A 17972-nucleotide genomic window follows, 5' to 3' on the forward strand; every position below is an offset into this window, starting at 1 on the left:
TGTTTATTGAAGTCAATAGAAAATCAAAACTGAAATCAAACACATTTTGTAACATTTATAATATATATACATTTTTTAAACTCATCCTTTAAATACTTAAAGATTGAACGTAGTTTGCGTAACTTTTTCAGTAGTTGACCATTCTAGATAACCAGTACTGCAAAAACTGCGCTGATATACTAACGCTTCGCCCCTTGATGCCCAAAACCCCATGACTCTGTCAAACCAAGTCATCGAAAAGGTCGCGAGTTAATGTAACGCCTGGATTCCACCCATTTTCCTCTTCGGATGCGAATCTTGGCTTCTCACTAGCACTCAAAACAGCAAAATGAGTTTTGAGAATAGGTATCTCGGAAGAATATTGAGTGACCGGTGGTTTGACTTTGCGAGCAATGAAGAAATTATGGAATAAACGCACTAAACTCCGGTGACAACTGTCATCAAGCGGAGGCGATACAGTTGGCTGGGCCATAAATTGCGAATGCTTCCTGAGCGCCCTAACTCTGCTTGCCTACTTTAGAAGGCATCAGGTTCTCACCATCCTTAACATCCGCTCCTGATTGTTCGTCGACAGCTAATGTTCGAACTACGAGACACGAGCCTGACATGGGAAGATGAACTGACTAGCCCCCGACAGAGATGCCTGGAGGCTCTTTGTGAACACCATATTCTTCAACTTGGAAGCGGACATAGAATGATGATGATGATAAAATCAATGTCATTTGGTATAGTACAATAAACTTATTTTGAATTCACGCTTATATGTTATATCACGCTGTTAATACTGTGAATTTCAATAATAATAATTGTAGCTGACGTCATTGTCCTTTATTTTATTATTGTATGTTAGTATAAAAGTTTCAATCATTATTTTAGTTGTATTTAATATGTAACCTATAAGTATGTATGAGTCTGCGAGGCTAATTCCGTTTCTAACTGGCCGCCGCCGTATAAAGGACGAATTGAGCAGAGCGTGTCAAGCTAGCGGCCCCTTCACGTCCACTCTAGTCGGCGCTTGATTCTGCAATGGAGGAACGGGAGAAGGGGTCGGGGCTTATACGTTGGCTAGAGGGCGCCTTTTTTTTACGTTGGCCGCTCGGGAGAATACTTGGCAAGAGTGGGGGGCCGGCACGATTCCCATACCTAAGTTAACCGTAGGGTCAGATTTGGTAACCTTGTATAAATATGTGCACATGTGAGAAATGAAGACATCGATCGAAAACAGTAAATACTCTCGTTTAACTCTACTCTGCCCGATTATTCTGCCACTTCGTCTTGAAATCTTCACTACAATCAATCTTCCTGGACCTGGGTCCACTTTTGAGTCCGCTTTTGGATTCGGCTGACCGAATCCAAAAGCGGATTAACAACCTGCTAGTCGCTTCTGTCAGCCGACAGTACTTGGAATAAATATTCATACTACGGGCTACTGATACCTATCGCAGCTCGCAGTAGAATACCCTAATACGCCTTGCCGAGATTTTACAGCCTCACAATTCTTTATACGAGGCGAAAACGCGTCTTGTACAATAATTCTAAAGTGATTACCAATAGGTTTTCAAACTCCCTTCTTCAAATTTCTTCAGCTCTGTTGAGATGTCTTCATCTACCTTAAAATAATGTGTCGTGTTCATGTCGAGAGTCCTCAGTACCTTTTGCGAAGTCTCGTTAGAAGTTTGTAACATAATGTAAAATCCAACATCCGTACATTGTAAGGAAACTGATAAGCATCCGGATAATATTTGCAATGCCCAACTAACGAAGTTGGTACTTTACTTAACTTAAAATTAACAGCGACGGCGACAGATGGCGCCAGCTGTCGACTAAGTGTTAACTGCAGTTTGCAAGATCCTAAACAAATAATTATCACTATCTTCAGTAACAGATTTGTAATTAGACACAACGAGAAGTTGTTAACACTTGACAGCAGTTTGATTGCAATCACGCTGAAATGTGAATTGAAACGTGGATGTATGAAACCTTAAATAAATAAAAACAAAATAGTCAAGAATTTACACTAAAACAACAATGTCGTTGTTATTTTTATAAATAAATATTTGTTTTTCAAGTCTTTATATTCAACTTATTTTTTGCTTTCTAAAACATTTTTTTGTTTTTTTTTTTTCATAAAAACGTTTTATTTGTTTAGTTCAAAAAATAAAAAATTAAAAGCTTTTTTACTTTCGCTTTCTATTTTTTCAAAGAAATTTTTGCGTTCATTTTATGAGCATTTTCAATGTGTTGTAAATGGTTTTATGTTAAAAAATAGGATTTAAATTGGTGTAGAGCCATTTGGTTAGACGTCCAACTGTGATATTGGCGTCGTGGATTCGATTCCCGCCACTTGAAATCACATTGAAAAAAACTCAATCGATCTAGGTGTTGTTGTGAATTTTTTATAACTTTCTTAGCGGGTTTTCTTTTTGAAAATATCTTACTAGGTGAAATAATTGGGTTAAATATGACCCACATCAACAATGATTTTGAATCTTTTTTTCACGAAGTTCTACAGAGAGAAGAAGTTCGTTACGAAATTTTTGTTTTTATATTTTTTATATTTGTAAAAATAAAATAACGTTTCAGCAGACTTAAATCAGTGTTTGATTTCTAATACTTTATTGAAATTTTCTCGAACTGAACGGCTTGGATAGGCAGGAAGAAATGGCCTTTAGGCAATTGGCCCGCATTTATATGTATATAGCTGTTGGATGCTCGATACCTTCGACCTCGGGACTGTAAACAAGGCCTGCCCTCTCGCGATACGCGTGTTCGAAGAAAACAGGGAACGTTTGATTTTAGGTAAACTAATTGACGTTATGGTTTTGAGTGTCAATCCTGGAATTAATGAAAGGAGTAAGGACTTACGGTTTCCTCCCTTTGGCACTGGTCCAGAAAGACACCGTTATCGTTTGCACTGGTCACTTTGCACGTTTTCTTGTATGTTGGTGATTCGAAATCACTGTCACGCTCGCGGTACGGTTTTCGTTGTTGTTCGCGGTACGGTTTTTTTGTTGTGTTGTCACACGTTGCTTTCTTGACCCGCCGTCAGGGAGGAGTAGGTACATTGGGATTCAAAACAAGGACCACCGGAATCAAAGGAAGGGCTTGACACTTAAATAAAAGAAAATAAATCCGAAACAATAGCAGTTACGACGAAACCCGGTCACTTGTAAAAATTATAATTTAAACTGGAATAAAACTACATACATATTTTTATCATCGTAATTTTTATTTTAACCGTTTTCACAACGAAAGTGGCCTTGGTGTTATATTCACTAATGAAGTAACTTATTGCAATAATTTCTGCACAGATTATTTTAATATAGGTTTATTTACTTATAAATTCGTTTACAGAATAAGATACAAAAATAATATATTGTAACAATAAATAATATATGTATGACTTATTCATTATTTAACCATTTTTTTATTAAACATTATTTGATTTAAAATATGAATAAAAATATTTAGAAAAACACAAATCACTTTATATTCAAATTTAATTGATTTATTTATTTCTTTCACTTTACTATGGTTTCTTTGATAATTATACTAAATATGAAAAGGTTTATTAGATATCAAAATAAATGTTTTGAAATTTAGGGTAGAGTTTATTTCTGTACCTTAGAGCATTGTTTTTCAACCTGTGGGTCGCGACCCCCTGGGGGGTCGCGGAGCCTCTGTAGGGGGGTCGCGAGAAGTCGAGAAAATTTTAGTTTTTTTATACAACATATAATTTTTGAGACTTAAATAAAAAGTCGATAAGAGTTAAACTTATTATATTTTACAAATTTTTCCATAATCAATCATAAAATTTAGAAAAATGCTAGTTTAAAACATATTATTTTAAAGAAAATAAATATTAAAAATGTGTTTAAATAGAAAATGATTACATATGTGCTTGCTTATCTTCGTTCTATTTAATGTGAAGGTTGCGCTTGAAATTGTTCAATTAATTTCTCCCATCGTGGATCCGTTTTTGCACATCTAGTATTAAATCGTTTTCCAAATTTAAGCGATTTCTTAGTTTACATTTTATTCGCGCCATTGATGAAAATGCCAACTCGCACAAGTACGAAGTAGAAAATGGAATCAAACACTTCAAAGCCTCGGTTGTTAATTCCGGGTATTCTGTTTTTCTTTTTAACCAAAACGTAAACGACCGCCGTATTTATAGGCCAGCGCATTCTAGCGAGAATTATCTCGAAGCGTAAAGAAACGTCTCGAAACTTGTGGATCTTTCGGACTACAAGCGCCATCTGTTGCTAACATCCAGAACCTGCACTAGTTCCTAGTGTTACCAACAGATGACGCTGGGAGTCTAACCCTAACGATATATTTTATTTATTTATATACGTCTAATATGTTTGGATATGTTTGTTAGTTATCAATTGGCCACGAATTCAATTAAAAATTATATGTTTTACGTACTAAATACTTAATTATATGTTTATATCAGATTGCAAATAACGCAAACGCCTAAAATTTTTGTAAGTATTATATATTTTTAACATACATGGAAAAAGGGTTGGGGGTCGCGAAATATTTTTTGATACTAGGGGGGTCGTGTCATGAAAAAGGTTGAAAAACGCTGCCCTAGAGGATAAAACACAAAGGTCCATTTTTTCCCATTTTGAAGTTAAAAATGCCGAAATTATCGCAAAAGACTGGTTTATTCGTAAATAAAACACCAAAGTCCACTTTCATTGTAAAAATGCTTTTTAAGTTGAAATAAAAACCTTAAGTCCACTTTGTTTAAGAGCAAAAAAAAAAGTAGTCCCAAATACACAATTTTAATGTAGACTTTTATTATTGACAAAAACAATATTTTAAATTGAAAGTTCTTTATTGGTTGAATTTATCGCATTTGGATCAAACGTTATGATGTTTGGAAAATTGCACGATGACAAAATCTTGTTTTCTTGACGTTTCGTTCAATATGATTCCCGCGGTTTATCCTTTAAGGGACAGATATTATTTCCACTTTATTCCTTTTTTATTTACATCCAAGAAATCTCACTTAAAGATTACTCTCACAAGGAGTAAGTAAGATTTTACTGCTGAAGTTTACTTAAACGAGGATAAAGTTTCCCAAATTCATTATTTTTATGAGTTTGTGGCCAAATACATAAGTGGATTAATTTTTTGATTTCTCTGCAAGAACTCGTTCGTTTAAATTTTTAACATAATTTAGAAAAACAACTATAATTCAATTAATTTATTTTAAATATAACATAAACATTACCAACATATATTCGATAAACAATATTTTGAGTTTATCAAAATTTGTGTATACAAGAACTGGATTCAACTCCTTGGGAGCTGTTTATATTAACATATTACAGAGATGAAGAACATTTAAGAGAAGGTAATATAGAAGTCTAGGCATCTACAGGGCTTATGACCTGTCAATGGCTGGTTTATGTAGCCACTTTACACACTGTGTAACATTCACCATTTTGCCCATATTCGAACGTCTATATTTCTTCAATTCTTTCATCTATTGATGTTTGTGAGGTTAAAGAGCTGAAACCTTTATTTATGCGGGTGAGATACATCTAATTGAATTATTTCACCTTTCTACTATTGAAACGGTGCTTTATATATTTAGTTTTTTTATTCTTTACATTTTTGCATGAACACTTGACGAATTTACTACTTTGCTAAATGTTTATTTTTGTAAATTTGTTAATACTATTTTTGGTTGCTGGAATTCTACTCGTTCATGCGCTTTGTAGCTGCAAGACGATCGGAAATCTAGGTTTAATATTTGTATATTATTTTATTAACTGTTCAACACCAAAATTTTGTAAATGGGGTCTAGAATTTCAGCATCTCTTCCATACAATTTAATGATCTAATTTTTACCAAGCGTAAGAAAACTATTTTTATATCTTATTTCCCGTAGGGCTGAACTTTTTCATGGTTTTGTTTTATGATAGGTACGCAACATTCTCGTTCAATTTTTTTTTATGTGAACATTAGACAAACGCATGAAATAGAGTGGTATAAGTTTTATCAGTTTGTGTGTTATCGGAAGGTATTTCTTTAAATATATATAATACATTTATTATGTTTTTATCGATAAACACAAATTCACTAATAGCGCTGGCGTAATTTACCGCAGGGGGTATTATTCTAGATAGTTAAATTTGGGTACTTTCAATTCACAAATTAATACATTAATTAAACGATTTAAATGGAATTATAAGTATCAGTTCAATGTAACTGGCGCACTGTTGTTTCAAAGTTCCCTTAGTTCACTATTTGTCACATAAGAGGGAAGTACAAAACAATGCCATAAAATAACATAATAAGTCTTCCTTTTACCACTTTTTGTTTACACATTGATCACGTATAAACACTGACTCAATATTAATTGATAAGTGCAATTACCAACGCCGCGCCGGTTACATCACATGAACGTGCGCGGGCGGGCTATAATAATAATTATTATTATGCATAACTTATATAGCACCATTTTCGTATTATAATACCTCAAGGACGCTTAACAAAGTGATAAAATAAAAATATAAATTTAATTTTTAGCTTTTTATTTAAGAAAAATAGTGTACTTTGTCACCACATGCTAAAAATTTATTCAAATGATTTAGAGAACAAGTGGGTTTTCAGTTTCTTCCGAAACATCACTTCACTCTCACAGTTTCGGATTTCTGCTGGGAGAGCATTCCATTCTAGGCGGCCTCCGTGGTGTAGTGGTCAAGACGCTTTACTCACGCACGGAAGGTTCCGGGTTCGATTCCCGGTGAGAACACAATAATTAAAATGTGATTTTTCTCAAGCCTGGGTGCTCTGTGATGTAATTCACCACTGTAATTAGGCCTCCTGGCCTGTTGTAGTGCAAAAAAAAAAGTAAAAATGCCGTAGGGCCTGCGACCGCAAATGCACGTTCGCCGAATTTAGTGCGCTGTTTGCGTAGATATATAATAACTTTTCCTTTCGACGTAGATGTAGCTGATCTAAGCGTAAAACGTCTGTCAGCTAGTTCATCTGGAATGCAGAGTTCCCTTTATATTCTGGAGCAGCGTTGTGCAGTGACTTATACATAAGCCAACAGAGTTTGCATTCCACCATCTGTGGAAAACGTAGCCAGTGCAATTCCCGATGTAGTTAATCATAAGATTAAAATATAATTGGGTTGCGGTCTTGTGGCTAGTGTCTCGGACTCACGGACCAAAGGTCCGTGGTTCAAAATCCCTTCTACCCCAACTCGATTCCATTTTCTAATAGTGAGTTATTTACAACTAGAAATTGGCCCTCAAAATTAAATATTTGAGTAAATTATAAGAACGCAATTATTTTTTTTAAATAAATAAAATTTTAAAAAATAGATACATTATAGTACGTATGTGCTTTGTTGACTTGTGAAGTGAAAATAGGTTCCACTGAATTGAGTGATTAATATTACATAAAGTAGGTTGATACGATGGACAATGAACTTGCCTTAATTTTCAAGGGAAGCTCTTAGAAATGGACCCAAAATAACGAGACGCGATAGCAAACAGTACATACATAATATCAACTTAGAACTAGTATTCATGGAATTCGGTTTATTTACTCGAACTAAGTATGGGCCGGTCTAAACAAAGCTACGACAACACAGACCAACTTGTGCCCACATTTAATCCCTAACATAAATACTCAATTTTACAACCCTTTCAGGCCGGAGATGTTTATAAAACCCCCGTTTGTTGAAATGAAAGAACGCCCGCTAATGGTTCTCGGTGACGGCTACACATGTTCACAAATGAAGACTTATGCACACTTCTCCGAGTGTTACTTAACGACTTGATTGTCAAGTTTGTTATGAAAACACTTAAATTTATCTTAGAAACGAGAAACACGCCTTTGAATGAAAATAAATTAATTGACGTTAATGAAAGGGTTGATTTAGGGCCACCGACGAATATTTTTAATTAATTTTAAATGTTTGTGTCTGCAAAGATCTAAATTTCACCCTAATCAATGAAGGTTTCTTCTCTTCACTTCACAAAAGCAAACATATAAATGATCCAAAGAAATGTGGATGTTCAAACATGGGCAGATCACTGAATGTTACACACTGTATAAAATTATCAAACCAAGAGAGAAAGGGGATGGGTTGTGTCCGGTGGGTATTTTCAGAGTAAGAAACCTGATGTTTGAATCCTACACTACCACAATTTGTTTCCCATTTTCTAACACGGCTATGCAAGCTCCTGACGTCACTTCGACCTTTACAATTTAATTGGTATATCCAAGAATTATTATATTTATGGACTTTGTCTTTGTGTTTTTTTAACAATGTTCCTATATTATTAGTTGTGTAGAATGCAGGTTTGATGTGTGAAGGCAGGGAATTAGATAAGGAAATTCGATTTGAAATGTAACTTTAATTATTAAAATATAAAACTTTTAAAGGCTGATTAAACACTGTCGAAAATTTTTTTTTTGTTTTTATTAGTAGCAAAATAAATATTTTTGAATTCCGCGAAAACACTCAGAGCATTGGCCACGCCCCAAAAACGTCACGATACGGTTAAATTATGAACTTTGTTTGTGGCTGTTTAAATTTAAATAGAATTCACAAATCTTGTGGTCACAATTGTGAAGGCCAAACAAGTCGCGTTTTTGTAAAGACATGTTTTTTAGCAACGTTATTTTTAATTACGTATAAAAAAATTCTTTGTGATATCGAATTTTGAAAATACAATTAATTTTTCCAAATCCATTTCTCGTGTTTTTATCGGAATTCGTAGTATGCAATATTTTCCTATTATAATCATTAACCTTTAATTAGAAAACTCCAAACGTTATTGAAAATCAGGTGAAATTTTTTTTTTATTTAATACGAGATATTTATATTCCCCTCTATTTTAATGGCATACCCGAGCAACGGCTGAAAAGGATGCCTTAAATAATTACGCCTGTTAAATTAGCCTTAATTACATGTTCGAAAAGGTGATGTCATTTTTAATGTTTTCGCGATAATGAAAACCAACCAACCTGGCGTAAAACTGCCAACGTAAATAATTTTAATGAGTGTATAATATTTCACTATTAGAAAAGCAATGATTTTGGCAATCTATTGGCTCATTGGTCAAACACCGGTCGTAATTTTAAGAACCTCAAACTTTCAAATTTTTTTAAAAAGAAATATTGGAGTTCTTGTGATTTACCCAAATATAAAATTTTTTGAGGGCCATTTTCTACGAGTTGTAAAAAACTCACTATTAGAAAATGGGAATCGAGTTGGGGTAGAGTGGGATTCGAACCACGGACCATTGGTCCGTGAGTCGGAGACACTAGCTACGGGACCACAACTCGATTTATGGAATACATAATATATGGAATAGCAGGTATTATTGATATTTGAAACAATAAAATATTTATTTATTTTATTCGCCCGGAGGGTTTTTTCATTAAAGGTACAAAATCAAAATTCAAGCGGTTTATGGTATATTAAGACAATAAATAGGTCTAATAAATATGTATGATATAATATTTTTTTTAAAGTATGTAATTACATTATGCTTTATAGATATATAATATATATTTGAAAAGAAAAAAAACACTACACGAAAGAAATAGTTTTAGTAAAAAAATATTGAATATTAAATGTTATTGTTCGGACATGTCAAGTGAATGGACAACAAGAGAACTGCTAAAAAAACTGTTAAAAAGAAAAAAATAATTAATATGCGAATGTTGACGGATGCAGAAACCGAGGAAGACAGAGAAAGACATTGCACGTCAAAAGCCGGAAAATTTGACAAGCGTGCATGAGAAGATGTATGAATCTAGAGGAAACGAGGTATGTATGCCATACGGGGATGTGGTTTTCTTCGATACGCAATTCCCAGTTTTTTTTTTTTTTTTGTTTTTTATTTGAAATTTATTTATGAACCCTCGGATTTATTAAATTCATTTTACAAAAATAATATTTCTTTTTTTTTCATACTGTGCTGTTGATAATTAAATTTTTTACGCTTTTCGAAAAGTTCGTGTGAGTTTTTTGTTTAGTTTTGTCTGGTAGTTGATTGTATAATTTCAGTCCCTGGTTCATTAGTCTCGAATGTCCTTGTCTTGTTTTGGAATATTGTATGTGATATTGTTCTGATATTCTTGTATTATGTCCATGTTTATGACAATTTTTTTCAAGTTTTTGTTCTTTGTCGACAATGATATCAGTGGCTTACTTATAATTTTTATAAAAATATTATAGTTGAAAAAGTTCATTTACATTTATTTGTTTAGTTTTTTTTTTAAGTTTTTAAATTGGTGTTAGAAAAGGAGGTAATATTATACTAACTTCAATATTTTATTTTGCCGTCGTTGTAGTCTGTTTATGTCATTTTGGTTTCCCGTTCTCCATAGTTGTTGCAAATAACATATTTATTATTATGTATTATGTAGGTTTCAAATCGTTCAGACTTATTCTTAACTATATTCATATCTATCTACCCGTACTTTCCATTTTCCTAGCGCAGCTTCATGTAACAATAATCACGCGTGTGAGTCCCGGAAAATATATTAAATTTTAAGTAATAACATCCTACAGCTAAAATGCTCCCAACAAACTACAACAATCGAGCTGTGCCAGCGTCTACCTAGACCGCCAGCTCCCAACACAAGCTGTGCCAGCGTCTCACGACCGCCAGCTTCTGCACCAGGTTCCAGCTCACGTCACGCCTCAACATCAGCAGGTTAGTGCAGTTGCGCTACCTTCCTACCCCAACAATACAGTCCACTATCTAAATCATCCTTCTCCTATTTATTCACACCTCGTCTACTCGTCAACACTAGTATTGACTTTTTCAAACCAATAACTTGAAACAAATTTAATGATGTATGACTTATATTTACGTATAAGTTACTAATTAAAAATACGTAGTACACTTTCACCTTTTTTTTCGACCAATTAACGCTTTCACCATCTAATAGGCATCTTCAGACTGATATAATTAATATTTTATTAGTGGGTGAAAGTGAAAAAGTGCTGATTGCTTAAAAAAATAAATGGAAGTGTAACAAGTATTTTTAATCATTAACGTATAAATATTATTATAGATAACTTATATAGAGCTATTTTCGTAATATAATACCTCAAGGGCGCTTTACAAAGTGATTACATAGAAATATAAATTAAATTGAAGCTTTTAAATTTGTAAATTAATTAAAACAATTTATTTTGTTATGACATGCTACGGGTTTATTCAAATGATTTAGAGAACAAGTGGGTTTTAAGTTTTTTCCGAAACATCACTTCACTCTCACAGCCTCGCACCTCTGCTGGGAGAGCGTTCCATGCCATAGGGCCTGCGACCGTAAATGCGCGTTCACCGAATTTAGTGCGCTGTTTGCGTACAAGATATACAAATTTCCCTTCGCCGAAGACGTAGCTGATCTAAGCGTAAGACACCTGTCATCCATTATTTGGAATACACAGTTCCCTTAGATATTCCGGAGCAGAGTTGTATAGTGACGTATGCATAAGCCAACAGAGTTTGAATTCCTTATTTGTAAATAACTTGTACATGAATATAAGTTATTACTCATTATTCTAGTTATTAGAATTTCATCAAGAATCGTCAAAAAATAATTTAAATCAAACATATTTAATATGTAAATAAATAATAAAACATGCAAAATATATAACACAAAACCCAACAATGATTCTTGAATTCATTTCGCTTTAAAAAAAAACATAATAACTTTAAAATGACATTTTTATTTTATATTCTCATCAAAACACCGTTTTAATGGTTATTCGTTTTTTAAAAATTCAAATGATTATTTGTTATTTTTATGCTAAAAAGCAATAAAAAGAGTTAAAACAGTAAAAATTTCCAATAATATTTTGAACTCATTCAAATTTTTGTAGACAAGAGCTGGATTTAACCCATCAGGGAGTTATTAATATTAATGTAATACAACTGAGATGAGCGATATTTTAAAGAAGGTAATGTGGGAGTTCGGGCATTAACAGGGCTAATGACGTGTCATTGGCTGGTTTATAAAAAATAAATATGTATTGAATCAAAATATTTTTGGTAATACAAGCTGGTCTAAAAAGAATTATAAAAACTGTAAAATATTTTCAGGCGTTGACTAGTATGTAAGTGAAATAATTCGGTCAAAATGTCAGCTGCATTAATAAGAAAGAATTAAAAGAATACATATGTTTAAACATAGGCAGATTGGTGAATGTTACACATTGTCAAAAGTAAAAACATAAACCACCCAATGACCGGTAATCAGCATTGTTAATGCTTCGACTTCCATATTCCTTTCTATAAAATGTTTTTCATCACTGTTGTAATATATTAATACAAAAATTCCTCTTACCTTAAGTTTTTAATACGAAAATATTTTGAATTCCGTTTCATACATCCTAAAGTTTATTTCATATTCAGTAAGTTAGGAACATACATGTATAGTTTTAAAGAATGTCTACTTCAAGCAGAAAAGTAATATCTTTTTGTAGGAAACTTCAAAATACAGGAAATGTATAATGATACACAAAATATGTTCACGAGAAAATATTTCAATTCAAAACACGTATATACGATGTGATGGAATGAAATAACATTATGCATGATGTTTTTATATCAAATTTATTTATTACAAAAAATGTAGATAAATTGTATCGCCTTTTGAAAGCAAATATTCATACGTTAACACACATGTTTAAAACAACAAAAAAAAATAGATTCGTATATTTAATTAATCAATAACATTACAAAATCTGGAGATTGGGCTTATCCAGAGACCAATCTACGTATAGTGAGTTAGAAACTAACTTAAATATATCTTCTCTTAAGGCTGTAGTCTGGTAAAACGAACGCAAAATTAGGAAATCATACGATTTTGCCATTTTAAAACGAATGTTTGTCAAAAATCGCGCAATGAAAAAAATTAAAAATTATGTATGAGATAAAAACAATACTTTTTATAGGTATTTCTATCAAAAAATGTACTTCAAAGTTTCATATAACTAAAATATAATTACTTTTAGACCGGCAGATTACGCCATTTCAAATTTAGACTAAGCTTATTAATCTGGGATCTCAATAAAGACTAAGTATTGAACTGATTTTTCTTTAAATGATTTAAAGATAATAAATTTAAAAAGGAGATGGCCGCGGCAGAATTTTATTTTTTTGTTTTTGAAAAGAAATATAAGCATTTTAAAGCACATAAATTTTTGAAAAATTTTCCTTTATTTCTACGTAAATTATGCAATCAGTAATACCATAAAAAATTTAAAAATATTGAAATAGTTTAGTTAAATCCTTTTTTTATAGAACTGTATTTTTTTTTAATTAATTTTTTTATTTATATATAATTACTTTCAGACCGGCAGATTACGCAATTTCAAAATTTAGACTAAGCTTATTAATCTGGGATCTCAATAAAGACTAAGTATTGAACTTAAATTTTTAATAATGATTTGAAGATAATAAATGTAAAAAGGAGATGGCCGCGGCAGAATCTTATTTTTTTGTTTTTGAAAAGAAATATAAGCATTTTAAATCACATAAATTTTTCCTTTATTTCTACGTAAAATTATGCAATCAGTAACACCATAAAAAATTTTAAAATATTGAAATAGTTTAGTTAAAACCTTTTTTTATAGAACTGTATTTTTTTATTTTTTTTCAATACGATAATTCTAGTTGTAATATTCAATTTTAAACAATGTCTTATTTGGGTTTTTATTACATTCAGATCGGCCCTCAGAGCGGCCGCAGACGGACGTGTTTTCTGTGCTCAAAATTTTAATGCCTTTTTCAAAACAAAATTTAGTTCGAAACATATTATTTTTGTGTTCCTTCTAACACAATTTAAACCAGGATCAAAACCAAGTTATTTTTTGAATGAATAGTTTGTTCGAATTTGATAAATCATTCAAAAATGTAATTTCACGTCATATTCAAATAACAATTAACGGCGTCATTTTACTCGTACACAAAAACGGTCAAATTGCACATTTATCTAGGACATACCAGCACTCGGTAGGTACTATGTACAAAGTGTACACTAAACAGCCATATAATTATTACAATGTCGCGAACGCAGCCAACTTCATTGTGATGGTTTGACGTTTTGCTTAGCCGGCCTCAGACTAATAATATTTTCTATCAATCAGAATTACTTTATTATAGAAATCAAAGACGAGTGATACTTTAATCCATAAATTTGGAATATTTAGTGACCGATTTTATCATAACAATGCCGAAAAAACCAACGAAAAAACCAAACGAAAACTAAATCAATCCCAATTTCCAAAGGAGAAATGCAATGTAAGTTGGATTTGATTAATTTATTAGTATTAAAATTTAGAATACAAAAGACAGACATTTGATTTACATAAATCATTGTATCACCATTACAAATAAATGTAACAGTTTATTATTTGCTTATTTTAGGATTCAAAAAAGCTCAAATTAACTAAGGCCTGTGGAGAATACACTGTAAGTTATTGTCTTATTTACTTAGATAAATAAAATTCCTACAACATTTTACAAAACAATACTAAATGTACAAATAAGTTTGAATTTGGTAATGTATCCCTAAATAAAACACGTTTATTGAATTTTTATTTTACTTTATTTGTTTAAAAAGACCAGAGTTTATATTGTGACGCATTCCGTCGTTTGAAAATGTCCTAACAAGACGAAACGCGTCACAGTATACGCTCTTATATATTTAAAAAAATAAAGTACAATAATTAATTAAGTAATAAAGTACAAAGAATTCTACCAATTGTCTGCATTCACAATAAAAAAGTACAAATAATAATTATTATAACCCTTATTTTCTAAATATTGACTATCAATAAGTAGGGTTATATTTGCCTTTTGGGTAATATGCAAATTGATATGTTTTAGGGTGTTCCAGCGAAATATCTTTCAACTGATATTCTAGAAGATGACGGTTGTCAGGTTAGTATTCATATCAAAGTAGGAATATTTTAAGTATTTACATTAAAATAGCTAATGAAATCTAAATTGGATTATGATTATTAATTAATCTGTATTATTTCAGGCGCAACAGCTAGTTCCAGAACTGCTAGCACAGCCATTACACCCCTTTAAGTTGGAAGGCAGGAGAGTTGTGGACATCCAGGAATTTTTCACTAAAATCCAGGAAATATTTTCTCATTCTTCCATGTTTGATTGCAAAGGAACGAATATGGTGATTGTGGATGAAAAGTTGCATGGCTTTAATTCTATATTAAATTTAAAATGTAATATGTGTGGATTATGTTTTTCTGTAAATTGTTGCAAGGACAGATCGAATGAAATGAGTTTAAATGAATCGTTTGTGTCTGGAATATCGAGTATCGGTTCTGGATATAGTGGTTTGCAAGAGTTGACTGCTGCTGTTGGAATTCCTTGCATGAGTAAATGGAAGTATTTGAAGATCAATAAGAAAGTGTGTGAATGGTGGGATACTGCGAAACTAAAAGTTATGGAGGAGGCAACGAAAGAAGAGGGACAACTGGCTACTGCGAATGGTGAAATTGATGAAAATGGTAAACCAATGATAACTGTTGTGGCTGACGGGTGTTGGTCTAAGAGATCATACAAAACCAACTACTCGTCTAACTCGGGCGCAGCTTCTATAGTAGGGTTTCGTACGGGGAAAGTTCTATATATGGGTGTTTATAATAAATACTGTGTGATTTGTGCCAGAGCAACTAATAAGAATATTGAGGCACCAAAACATGAATGTTTTAAAAATTACTCAGGATCTTCAAGTGGTATGGAATCGGCGATCATTCTGAAAGAAATTTGATAGAAAGAAGAACGGTTTTACAATCAGATAGCGGGGAATGGTTAGAAAAGTGTAGAAATTTACTCACTGCGTCATGGTTTGGTAAAGTTTGTAAAAGAAGAATAGGAATTAGTTGTTCAGGGTTAGTTAAAAGTATGCCATATAGTAAATCGCTAAGTAATATTTTTTCTATTAAATATGGTCAGGATTATGAACTGACCGCATTAAACCAATTAAGCCTTCAAGAAAATATCAAATTTCAGAAGTGTGGGCTGTTTATTGATAGTGAATATTGTTTTCTAGGCGCCACACCAGATAACATTAGTACGGATCATGGCGGTATCATTATAGAAATAAAATGTCCATCGTCTGCTTCTAATATGACTATGACTGTTGAAACCGCCATCGACAGTGGTAAAATTAAGTTTTGGAAAAGAAATAGAAACCATACCGAGTATTATGTAAATCAGAATCACGATTGGTATTACCAAGTTCAAGGACAGTTGCATATTACTAAAAAAAATATATGTCTTTTTGGAGTGTGGACCGGAGCCCAACATAAAATTAAAATCTTTTTATTTAAACTGTTTGCTTCCAGAGCTTGTTGACCCCCGAGTTACACGATCCATGCCTATCAGAGATCCACCAAATGTTCTCGAGGCTATCGAAAACAAAAAAGTTGCCCCCAATAAAGTCATAAATTGTTAAAAAAAGCTGTTTAACGAAAACATCCCATCAACCAGTAAAAGTTAAATTATACTCACCAGTTTCAGAAAAATATTTACCTAAATCAGCTTAGAAATTCCGCCCTCTTTCAACTATGATGGTTTTTTTTTTAAAAATTTATGTAGATGTTGCTTTTATTATTTTTTTAATTTCTGTTTCCAGATACACAACTTTGATTGAACCTGTCCCCCCTAAATCAAGACCATTGTAACATGAAATATATTCTTAGTTCTTTTTCACAATGTATTTTTCATAAAATAACTAGCGATCTATTGTTATCAAAAATATTGGGATTCTTTACTGGTTCTTCCCAATAATATATATTTTTGAACCATTTGCACTTTAGTATTTTTTCAATAAAAATGAAATTTTCCTCCACAATTTGTTTATTTTTACTTACAAGCGGTCCCACGATCAATTCCTGGCAGGGTTAAGTGAAATATTTTTTTTATGTGTTTTTACGTTGCAATATTTAATTCTCCTTGGACTGGCACGGGACTGCAGGATTGATCATCTTACCTTCATGTTATATATTATTCAATACGCTGTATTTTGTTTTCAAATGCAATGCCTTATGCACCAATAGGTGATAGGGATGATGATCTATCCAAAATTCTATTTACTTCGAAAAGGTTTAAAACACTTGTATATATTTTAAAAATATTTTACGTCACTCTCACATAGGTGTAAAAATAGAAATAAAACTATTATGTAAGTAATTTAGCATATTTATATTTTCTCAATGCATATTAAAATAATCGCTTACAGTATTTTGTCAATACAAGGTTTCCACTATATGCACAAAACTCTTAAAATGCTTGAATTACCGTTTTAGTTTTTTTCATGTAAGATTATGTAGACATCCTTTTAGTATTTTCTGAGTGGAATACATGCTTTACTATATAGAACTTGATACACAACTCTTAGATAGGTGATTAAATGTGCTTTTATAGGTTTTTAGTGTAAAAGTTAGTAGGCACCCTTTTGACTTTATTCTTTTGCATTATTCTTTTGTCTGTTGCACCTGGAATGAAATGTATTTATAAATTTTACGTAGATTAAATGCAATGCTTACCTTAATTGATAGTTATCATGGTTTTGAACTTAAATAGTAACTAAGAAAATAAAATCAATTAAAATAATATACACAATACATTCTTAACCTATAAAAATATTTTTAGGTATTTGGCCGAGTCTTTTATCATTATATGTTGTTAATTTTTTAGAATTTATCTACTATATTTTTCCAATTTTATTACGAAATACATGATCAAGTGCAAATTCAAAAAAACTTATCAGTTTAAAGGAAAAATATTATAAAATGTCATACTGTCAAAAAATGTTTTTACTTACGTAATTTGATGAGATCAAATAATTTTTCTCTTGAAAACAATATTATGAAGTGCATTATTTTTTTGGCATTCACTTTAGTGACATGGTGCATTTTCATTAAAACATAACAG

At 31.9% G+C, this 17972-nt stretch overlaps 2 protein-coding genes across 2 annotated transcripts in view; one reads left to right on the forward strand and one right to left on the reverse strand.

Annotated features, from left to right (window-relative positions):
• LOC148283419 (D-galactoside-specific lectin-like) overlaps nucleotides 1-608 on the reverse strand; it is a gene marked incomplete at its 3' end in the record, with an annotated part of 48225 nt that extends 47617 nt beyond the window's left edge. The window contains exon 1 of the mRNA XM_088223547.1: nucleotides 539-608. Within this exon, the coding sequence (XP_088079673.1) occupies nucleotides 539-608 (70 nt within the window). The remainder of the gene's footprint in view (nucleotides 1-538) is intronic.
• A 9182-nt stretch (nucleotides 609-9790) lies between these two features.
• On the forward strand, nucleotides 9791-16890 carry LOC148283420 (uncharacterized). The gene is made up of 5 exons (XM_088223548.1): nucleotides 9791-9814; nucleotides 14169-14306; nucleotides 14433-14477; nucleotides 14895-14948; nucleotides 15052-16890. The coding sequence occupies exons 1-5, from the start codon at nucleotides 9791-9793 to the stop codon at nucleotides 15802-15804; spliced, it is 1014 nt and encodes a 337-aa protein (XP_088079674.1). The 3' UTR covers nucleotides 15805-16890.
• Nucleotides 16891-17972: the final 1082 nt, after the last annotated feature.

This window comes from Micrasema longulum, unplaced genomic scaffold (assembly GCF_059751315.1).
Source record: "Micrasema longulum isolate JH-2025_06_02 unplaced genomic scaffold, ASM5975131v1 h1tg000241l, whole genome shotgun sequence".
In the NCBI taxonomy this organism is placed as follows: Eukaryota; Metazoa; Arthropoda; class Insecta; order Trichoptera; family Brachycentridae; genus Micrasema; species Micrasema longulum.

Bases quoted from the DNA above. Each gene is read 5' to 3' on its own strand.
- LOC148283420 (XM_088223548.1), top strand. From the start codon at position 9,791: ATGTATGAATCTAGAGGAAACGAG. The intron at 9,815-14,168 runs GTATGTATGCCA...ACTTTATTATAG, and splicing joins ATGAATCTAGAGGAAACGAG to AAATCAAAGACGAGTGATAC. The intron at 14,307-14,432 runs GTAAGTTGGATT...TGCTTATTTTAG, and splicing joins TTCCAAAGGAGAAATGCAAT to GATTCAAAAAAGCTCAAATT.